Source organism: Colobus angolensis, unplaced genomic scaffold, assembly GCF_000951035.1.
Source record: "Colobus angolensis palliatus isolate OR3802 unplaced genomic scaffold, Cang.pa_1.0 Scaffold9, whole genome shotgun sequence".
Classification (NCBI taxonomy): Eukaryota; Metazoa; Chordata; class Mammalia; order Primates; family Cercopithecidae; genus Colobus; species Colobus angolensis.
The window spans coordinates 2,461,954-2,472,475 of NW_012122931.1; the positions used below are offsets into that span (position 1 = coordinate 2,461,954).

Here is a 10,522-nt window from a genome sequence, read left to right on the forward strand (position 1 = left end):
GCCCAGCTAATTTTTGTAATTTCAGCAAAGACAGGGTTTCACCATGTTGGCCGGCTATTCTTGAACTCCTGGCCTCAGGTGATCCACCCACCTCGGCCTCCCACAGTGCTGGGATTACAGGCGTGAGCCACTGCGCCTGGCCCTTTTTTTGAGCATTCCTTTTGTGCTGGCATCCAGCTGAGGGCATCACACACCTGGTCTCATCTTCTTTGTACACATTTCCTTTGAGGTTGTGTCCAGTGCCATGCCCAGTTTCAGACGAGAAAACCAAGGCTTAGTGTCACCAGGGACTTATCCCAAGTTCCACATCCCAGAAGTGTGGGATGTGCCCGAGTCCCGTCTGCTCCCTCTGGAAGCCCAAGTTCATATCCACAGCATGGTGCGACCTGCCTGTCTGTCTGTCCATCCGTCCGTCCACTGCCTGCCTCGTTGCAGGTGGGATTGGAGGCAGCTTGTGATTATACCCACAATAAATGAGAAACAGGGAAATGGATTAAACATCAGGGCTAGGGAGCATAGAGGAAGACAGCCCAGGAAGGTGGGGACGCGCAAACCAGAAAGGTCTGGGGTCTGTAAGTCTCTGACATTCTTTGGAACGATGTCCCCTCTCGGCCCTTTCGCATGGCTGCCTGCCTTCCACGGGGTGTCTGGACCCAACCCCATTCCCTCAAGGGAAGTCAGAAGCAAGGATCTCACTCCGTGGGCCCCGGGCCTTGGTCTTCTCATTGTCTACTGCCCAGGAGGGAGACTTCACTGTGCAACAAGATGTCATTTCACGGAACTATTCTTGCCCTAGGCTGGGCCCTGCCTCAGGCATTTCAAGAGACTGGCTTTAACGGCTGGTGCAGCTCAGGTGCCACAGTCACTTGCAACTGACTTAAGGACAGAGCTGTGCAGACCTCCCGGCTTCATCCAGTTGCAAATCCCACGGAACAGGGACTGCAGTGGAGAGAATCAGCGGCTTCCAGGGTCTCCTCTGTTGTGACCCAAACCCCAGTTTTTCCTTCAGGACTCAGCCCTGGCCGGGTGCGGTGGCTCATGCCTGTAATCCCAGCACTTTGGAAGGCCAAGGCAAGTGGATCATGAGGTCAGGAGATCGAGACCATCCTGGTTAATACGGTGAAACAACGTCTGTACTAAAAATACAAAAAATTAGCTGGGCTGTGGTGGCGGGCACCTATAGTCCCAGCTACTTGGGAGGCTGAGGCAGGAGAATGGCGTGAATCCGGGAGGTGGAGCTTGCAGTGAGCCAAGATTGTGCCACTGCACTCCAGCCTGGGTGACAGAGTGAGACTCTGACTCCAAAAAAAAAAAGACTCAGCCCTGATCCTTCCTCCTCTGAGAAGCGTTCCTGGATCACACCATATTTCCTCCTATGCATCCATTCATTCAGGAAATGCTTACTGGGCACTGACCAAGCCCAGAGGGAGGTGCTGGGGATGCAAAGATAGCGAGACAGCCCTGCCTTTGAGGAGCTCACAGTCCAGGAGGAAAGCAGGCATCTAAAGTTAGAGAATTGGTCCCAACAGCCAGCATGCAGTGAGCACCTACTATGTGCCAAGCATCGTGCTCATGACAGTCTCCTATGCACATTCTATTAATAGCTCCCATTTGAGAAACTAAGGTTCAGAGAGGTTAGGTCTCACATCAAAGATCACACAGCACGGGATTCTAAACTCTCCATCCATAGGGCCAGAGGTCTTCACTGTTAGGCCAGTCAGTAAGCAGGATGATGACCAAAGAGGGCCTCCTCACCTCACTGGGCAAGGGAGTCAGAGAAGGCCTCCTGGAGGAGGAGGTAGGGTCCAACCTAAACCTTGAAAAAGGAGCCAGGGTTATCTGGGTAGAAGCGGAAGCCTTGAAAACAAAGGAAGGAAGGGGCAGGCATTCAGGTGGAGGAGACAGCACGGGCCAAGGCTGGAGCGGCCGGGAGAGCTCATGGGCGGGGGCACGCCCTCCTCCTTCCCCAGCTCCTGTCATATCAGGTGCCGGTGTCACCATTTGTTATTAGCTGGGCATTGTCTTCAATGTCTTTTGTGTTTTCTCTTGTTTTTCGCTTCAGTTCTCTCTAGTCATCTCACTTTCCCATCACAACTGCGCCTGGCATGAGGTCAGACCTGGAAACACCTACCAACTGGACGGGTGTGATGGCGAGAGGAGGGAGGCTGCGGCCAGAAACAGAGGGGGAAGGAGGCCAGAGCCATCGGGCTGGTCAGCTCTGCATTGTTGGATGGAAACATTTCATGATCATCGAGGTCGGGCAGGAGGCAGAGCGTCTGTGACCTTGATTCTGCATGTGGTGTTCAATGTCATGGTGGGGAGTGGCTCGAGGACTCCAGGACCTGCCTGCCATCTGCATTCATCAGCCCAGCAGACCCCCTGGGGGGAGGAATGGAACCATTTGCTCTGCAGCTGGGTAAACTGAGGCACCGAGAAGCTAAAGCAGGTTCTAACTGAGTAAGATGTGTGTTCAAAGATGCACGTTCACAGTCTGCTCTTGGCTTTCCTGTCCACCAAAGCCAAGATGCCTCTGTATGCTGGAGACTCCAACATGGCTGAAATGCGAATGTTCACCCATGTCAGTGTGGAAACATCAAGCTTATCAAGATTGGATAAACAATAATATTCAAGCCTCACACTAGAACAGAACTTCCAGTCTCCGCCAAGCACCTTCCGGTGTGTTGTGAGAGGCATTTCCTCTCCTAGGAAGTCAGTGAGGTGGGCAAGGCAGTCACGATCATACTCCTTTTACAGATAGGGAAACTGAGGCTTGGAGAATTTGAATGACTCACCTCAGACCACCCAGCCCCAAAGTGACAACACTGGGATGTGAGCTCAGGGCTTCAGATTCCAGGCCTGTAGCTCTTGTCAGGAGCTAGTGCTGTCTCTCTCTGGTACCTTCCACTGGCTCCTGCTCAGAAGTACAGACCTCCCACCCCGCCTTGGCAAGCAAGGCTCCCAGCTCCATCCCCCCATTCCCAGGACCCCTGCTGCTCTCCTGTTGGCTCCTGTCTCCCCTCAGCAATGCCCTCCCCTTAACCTGCACAGACCCCATGGGAGCCACAGACCTCCGGCCCCTTTGTCAACGACGGGCTTCATCCACCACCTTGGACCAATCCCACCCCAGCGCTCCAGAGACTTCCTGTTGAAAGGCAGATTCTGGCTCAGCAGGTGTGGGGCGGAATCTAGGATTCTGCACCTCTATCAAGGTGAGGCTGCCTGGGCAGTAGCTCTCTCCGTCTCTCACTCCTGCTCGTCAGCTTGCCCCTGAGTCTCGGGTGGCTAGCTTTTGTCTCCAAGACACAAAGGAAGGGTTTCCCCCTTCCTGTCACCGGGAGCACAGGTGGCCGGCAGGAGCCCTGCCTTGCAGAGCACTAAGGGGTACCTCCCAATGCCAGTCATGCCCTCCCCATCTCGAAGGGGTCCTGCAAGTAGCAGTTGCCCTGCGAGGGGCTGAGACGCCTTTGCCCGCCGCCCTTCCTGCTTCCTCCCCGGCCCGCAACCTTTCTGGGCTGACCTCTGGGGCAAGCCCTGGGAATTTGGGTGGGGGCGGCTTCTCTTCTCCCACAGCCCTCATTGCAATTTTGTCCTTGCCCAAGAATCCTCGGTTGAGAGCTCATCCCTATTAATTCTCATTGTGCATTTAGAGCCAATAGGTTTTTATTTATTCATTTATCTTGTCTTTCAGCCTCCTCCCCTTCCTTGCAAGGCTGGAATTTACAATTCAGTTCTCAGGTGGCCTTGCTGAAGGACAAGAAGCCTGGGAGAGAGAGAGGGTCTGCATCCTGCCTCTGAAAAGGCCGTCCGCCCCTGGGCCTCTCTTGTACCCTCAGAGTGCAGCCAGGCTTGCGCTCCCATAGGCTGGATGTTGGGACACACCTAGCAGAAGGGGCGAAGGGGAGCAAGGACCCATGGGTGATGGCAAGGCTAAGGGGGGCAGTGGGCATCTGGCCGCCATTAGGGCGCCCCCTGGTGGCTGGTTAACAACAGCTGCTGGGGCTGCAGGCGTGGAAGCTCCCCCAGCCTACATCTTCCACCTGCTGCCAGAGAGTAGAAATACAAGGCGTGGCGTCCCCAAGGCTGGGGAGAGGCAAAGGACTCGGGGAAGTAGAGAAGCCAGGAAAGTCACCGAGGCCATAATCACAACAGTAATAAGCCAGTGACTAGTATTGCACATTGAATACCTACTATGTGTCCGTGTGTACCACAGCAGCATGGTCGGGCTGCGCTGTCCCACCAGCACCATGACACTCCTACATTATGGCTTCTACTGGGCAGAGGAAGACAGTGGAACTCAGAGAGGTCAGAAGTTGAGAGAAGGGAGGCTGTGCCGCCTGGTGGGTGGGCATGGGCCTTGGCCACAGGCAGTTCCCAGCCTGCCTTCTCAACAAAGTGACCTTGGCAGGATTGAGGCAACACTTTCTAATCCCTAAGATGAGATTAGAATAGGACCCACTTCAGAGCATCCCAGAGATGATTAAATGAGACCTGCCTGGACCCTCCCAGGGAAGCCACAATAAACTGTGACATCAGAGTTTGAACCCAGATCTGTCTGGAAGTAACCATCCCCTCCAAAAACCACTCCTCCACTCCTCCAAAAGCCACCCCTTCAAAAGCCACCCCTTCAAAAACCACCCCTCCAAAAGCCACCCCTCCAAAGCCAGCCCTCCAAAAGCCGGCAGCCTGCCACGGCGGCCTCCCCATCCTCATCGGACGCACATTTGTAATCAAAGCAGAGCCGGATGGCAGCCCATGATGAAATATTTAAGTCCATCAAACAGGTGGCGAGACACTGAGGACTCACCCATGTGGTAGATTGTGGAAGGACCATTCTTTCTCCCCTGCCTTCCCCACCTGTCTGCCCAGGAGAGGAGCAGGGGGTGGGGATGGGAGAGCGCACTCTTCCAGACCCCAGGGCTCGAGGATGGCTGCCTGGGATGAGGCTCTGCCGGCATTGGGACTGGGAGGGGTGACCCCCTCCCCAGGGCAGCTGCCCACTGTGCTGGGTTCGCTGTCTGAGGGTGGGGGCGGGGCAGAGGTCCAGGGCCAATGACATCCTAGCCAGCTTTGGCCAGGAGAGGGCCTCAGACTTGCCTCTGAGGGTCATCTCCCCACCTCAAGCCCTCGACCCGAAGCTGGTCCTGGAATTATGATTTAACTGCACATTGAGGTAGTGATTAATATTTAAGAGAAAAAATACAGTCAAGACTCTAACACGAGACAGAGGTTGACTGTGCCCGGCAGTGTGTGGAGAACCCTCCCACCGGCTCTGAGATGTGGACTGAGCACCAGTCCCCATCCTGGCCTTCCTCCTGGCTTCCAGAGCCCAGCCCCCTTGCTTGGCCCTGCGGTCCCCGGGGCAGTTATGACCACAGACTATTCAGCCCCAGCTCCTGGCTTCGTGCCGCCTTCTCCTTCCCTCCCTCCCTCCCTCCCTCTCTGCCAAGCTGGCCCTGGCCCAGCCACCACCCACAACAACAGCCTCATCGCCACTGACAAGCCCAAGTAAGAAGCTACCTTCTTGGGCTGACTGCCCTGTGATGTGAGCAAAGCTGGCCCATGAGATTGAGTCCTCAGGACTCCGAGGTGGGGGCACCGGGTCAGCCCCACCATAAGCCGGGAGACCTGGAGGCTCCTCCAAGGACATGCAGAGGCACAAGCTGCCTGGGGGATGGCATCGACCCCCTCCTGTGAGTTCCTGCAGCCTGGCTGCCCTACCTGGCTCTGCCCTGCCTTCAGGGACGGCCTCCAAAGCACTGCCTGGCGGGAAGCAGCTTAGCTCAGAGATACTGGAGCCACTCTAAGCTGGAATCACAACTTCGCCACCTCCTGGAGTGTGACCTTGGCCAGATGCCTTCACCCACCACCCCTGGACTGCCTCAGTTACCCCACCTGTATGACCGGAATGACAATGGCTAACATCTGCATGCACTTACTCTGTGCCAGGTCCTATTCCGAACCCTTTACCTACATTAATTAAACCACAAACTCCTCACAATGACCCTAGGAGTGTGTGCTCTTAGTGTGCCCATTTTGCAGATGACGGAACAGAAGCCCACAGACGTCACTGGGTCAGAGCCCTCCCCTGACGCTCCTTTATACAACACAGAATCCACCTGGCTAGCTGAAGGGAGGACTCCTGGCAATGGCATGAGGCTCAGCCCACACACTCAGGCAGCTCGCATGCAACCATCTCTGCTGTTGTTGTTGCTGTTAACATTACTTGAGTACTGAAGTACTCCGTGCCCCTAGGACTCCTCCTTCTCTAACTAGGGAGGCAAGGGACAACGCCTGAATGTCTGCCTTCCCCGGACTTACCCAGGGGCTATCGTCATTGCATGTAGGAATGGAACTGAAAGGGGACCCAGCTGCACTGTCTGTCCCGGCCTGACCCCCAACTTCCTCCTTCGTGAATCCCCTCTGAGCCTCCGTCAAACCTCCCCGTGCAAAGGGCCAGCTCAGTGCTTGGCATGCTCTAGCTTCATGGTACAGTCTGCTGGATTGGATTGAGTGGGCTAAGAGGTTGCACCGCAGAAAGGATGAACAGAGGGGTATCATGTTGCAGGTAGCATCTCGCTCACTCGCCCAGAATGCTGACTTTCTACACAGGAGGTGGGGCTTACCCTCAAGACTGGGGAGCCGAATACTATGGGCTTCCCGAGGGAACTAATCTAGTGGCCAGCTGGCCGAGAATGCCCCTACCCCAGAGAACAATGTCACATGACCCCAGTGTCCTCAGGGTGGCCTCTGTTTTGACACATTTCCAAGGTGGGACAAAGACCTGGTCCAGGTCTGGTCCAGACCTGGTCAAGAGGCAGGAAAGTCAGCCTTGCATCTCGGTCCCCCGGCTCTGCTCATCCACCCCAAGGATCTACTCCAGACCTCCTCCCACTTGGCCTGGACAAGCAAAAGAGCAGTAAGTGGACTTACATGGGAGCAGAACCTCTCAGGGGGGTCTCCGCACGTGATGCCCGAGGGTTCCACCTTCACCTTGACGTAGTCCTTCAAGCGCATCACCTTGGGCTGGCAGGCGTAGAACTCCCAGGTGGGGCCCTCATCTGTGGTCACCCAGGATTTGCAGATGTCGTAGTCCCCAGAGGCCAGAGGGAGGCAGTGCAGGAAGAGCGCCAGCAGGTGCAGCATGGCTGCGCAGTCCGCAGGGGCGCGGCCCAGAGAAGCCCTGGAGAGGCAGCGACGGAGTCAGGCGGGACTTGTGGCCTCAGCATGGAAATGCCACATCTACCAGGCGAGGGTGGCCAAGTGTCCCAGGGACCCAAGCACTGAAGCTTTGCAAACAGCGAGGAACTTGTTGTTTCCAAAAGGCCGATACGGAAAATTCAGAGCCAGTGTTTCTCAGACTGCTGATGGACAGATCAGAAAGTTGCCCACAACTTCACGTCCTCCTAACCTTGTCATCACACCTCCCCTGGAGGTGAATCTGATCAAATCAGGCAGACTCTCAAATTGTGACAGTGGATGGAAATGGGATAAGGAGAAAATCCGCAGGGATCCTGCATGAGGCCGGATCAGATTGCTTTTAATTTTTGTCCTTCCAATCAATCCAGGTCTTTAAAGGGCTCTTAATGGGTGACGTGCTCAACACAACTGCAAAACAACCCTCCAGCCTGCGTTGTAAAGATAAAATAAAATCAGGAGGTGGACATGTTAGCTGGAAACATGTTCCCTCTTTGGGACTGGACTTGGGTTCTCAGACCAATAAAAGAGATTTCTTTCATATGAGCTTAAGGTGGCAACAGCTGTGTGACTGGACTAGCATAAAAAGCTACTGTGGTGCTAACTGGGGAGAAGGCTATTTGGCTCTGCTTTGGTGGGGGCCGGCACTAATGGGGCCCAGCTGACCTTGGCTGGTAGCCATCGGCAACTTATTATGAAGTTTCTGAGATCTCAGCTCTCAATCCATCCAGGTACCTGGGATCTGGCTTGTCTTTCATTGTAAGAGGGGAGGAGAGAGAGAGCTCATTAGCAACAACACCTGCAACAAATTAAAGAGGGGGAGAATAGAGACGTATAAGAACAAAAGCTCTCCGGCAAAATGTGCAAAAAATGAGGTTGCATTAGCAAAGTCTCCTGAGAAAACTGGGTTATTTTTATTAATATCAGAGTTGCACATTTGGAGATCGGGCATGTTATTTAAAAGATGATGCATTTTTTCTCCCATTTATGGGAGTGTTAGTTCAGCAGAAGTGCCCCTGTTTGGGGGTCAGAGACTTTCGAAAGCATCCCCAGGAGCCAAGATTTAATGGTTGCTTTAAAATACCGTGACTGTCAAGTCAGAATGTCAGAGTTGTTAAAGGCAAAGATGAGAATGTAACTATAGGTGCAGATGGGCCCATACCTATATGTACAGATGAACAGAGTGCTCCACGTGCTGGCCAACCATGAAGAGCCAGGCACTGAGAAACAGCTCCCCAATCATAGGCACAATCTGAAATGGCAAATTTAATTTTTTTTTTAACTGTAAGAAACTAGGGATACTGAAGACTGCCAAAGAGGTGACAATGTTTTGTGAGTTCAGATTTTTCTGATCAAGGCCAGCATTTTGCAAATCATTCTTAGAGGGTATGTCTATAAACGGGTTACTGTTATGATTATTGTTGTGCTATTTTAAGCTTCTGTTAATTATTTAAAATCAAAATAGATATAACTGTTATATCATATCAAAATAGATACCAGTTACAAGAACGTTACATCGGGAAATAACATGACTGCAGTACTGTGGTGTGTTCCAGACACTGGATATGTCACCCGGAGAATCCAAGTCCAGCCAGCATGGGATTCTGGCCAAAAATACTGGCCAATAGGGCAAAGGTTACGGCAAGAAGTTACAGCAGAAGTGCCTGCATGATTAATTATTCTGGTTACTATGCCTCTGATGATTGCATTTGACTTCCCAAACCTCCCCAAATGTCCAGTCTGAGCCTGGCTCTCTCCTGACATCCTCTTCACCTTCTGTACATGCAAGGCCCCTGAAGAGTTAACTGTGCTTCCATGAAACTCCGTTCTCCACCCAGACAGAAAAACGCTCCTGCCAAAAATGACAAACCGAAGTGGCAGACACTTGCTGCCCTGAGCACCTCAGGCTGGGAGCAGCCCCCAGCCAGGGCCCCAGGGCTCCAGGCATGGGACTCATTCATCTGCGTTAGGGCGACCCCTGCCCCTCTCTCTGGGTGAAGGGCTGCTGATGGAGATGAATGAGAACCCAGCCAGGACCATTTTCCCCGTCTCACCTCTGGCTGTTTAAAGAGGAACCTGTTATAGAGCCTGCCCGGCCTTGAAGGCGCTCCTTGCTAGAAAACTCTCAGAAAGAACGTGCCCGGTGTCTATTTTTGCAACCTGAGAAAATGTAGTAAAAATAAAATAGCGCGGCCGGCAAAGGTTTGGATGCCACTACCCGAGCTCGCGCTGCCCAGAGCACAGCACGTTCCTAATTAATTCTTCCAGCAGTCGACTCCCAACTGTTCACTAACAGGTAGGGAGCTCCTGGCTGCTGGGACAACCAGGACGCCGGACTGCGGCTTGCAAGGAGGGCGCAGCTGCCGCCTTCCTTCAGCTGCAGGACCCGCGGCTGCTCGGGGCTTGCAGGGCGCTGGACGCCGCGGGGCGCGGGGAGGCAGCGAGGCCCGGAGGCCGGGAGGCTGGGGCGAGCGGCGCAACTCGCAAATCTATTAATTGCAGCCCTGTTGGTTTAAATGCCATGCATTCCCTGGGAAATAAATAAATAAATAAATAAAACCCTAACAACAACAAAATCTGCCAGGGGAAAAATGTGTTTACAACTAGTCAATCAATTGGGCGTTGCTGGCATCGCAGGGGGAATTCTGAGCTCAGCACACGAATATTACAGGCAGGTTCTGCCAAAAAGAAAAAAGAGAAGGGGGGAAGAGACACAGGAGTCCCCGGATAACGAGGAGGAGCGCAGAGAGTGAGGAGTCGGCAGGGAAATTTTCAGAGTAAAAGGCTTCATCCCGGAGGATCGTTTTCTCCGTGGAAAATTTATCTTCACCTGATATTATTAAGAAACTGCAGCTCCCAGAAACAAATAGAATCAATGTGCTTTATTTTCTTTTAAGAGTCCTCAGGAACCGAGGGGGGGCTGATAGCCAGGGTATTAAAACCCGAAAATTAGATTTTATCAGGATTTCTGAACTCAGATTTCTCTGTCTTATTGAATTAGCGCCTCCCGAGCTGGCTGGGCTCGCTAGCAGGTTCCTCTTGGAGTTGCCGGCTGCGCCCTCGCCGTGTGGGAAACTTGCCGCGGCGGGCGCGGGGCCCCTGGGGGCACCGGAGGGAGGGCGCTGGGGGCTCCTGGGACTGGAGGGGACTCAGCCCACCCCGGGGTTCCCTCTCCCTCCTCTGCAGGGGCGGCGGAGGGGGGTGAAATCTGCCTTCGGGGGAGGGTAGGGGTTGCCGGGAGGGAAAGGGAGCTTGGCCGGCGGGGTCACCTTCCCGTCCTCCGCCCCGGGCGGGGTCCAGCGGGCGCCCAGCGCTCACCGCAGCCTCG

The 10,522-nt window shown here is 54.0% G+C and overlaps 1 protein-coding gene across 1 annotated transcript in view; it reads right to left on the reverse strand.

The window, feature by feature from the left end:
- NTNG2 (netrin G2) overlaps nt 1-10,522 on the reverse strand; it is an 88,509-nt gene that overhangs the window by 76,712 nt on the left and 1,275 nt on the right. Inside the window, exon 2 of the mRNA XM_011931176.1 lies at nt 6,931-7,625. Within this exon, the coding sequence (XP_011786566.1) occupies nt 6,931-7,143 (213 nt within the window). The 5' untranslated portion in view covers nt 7,144-7,625. The remainder of the gene's footprint in view (nt 1-6,930; nt 7,626-10,522) is intronic.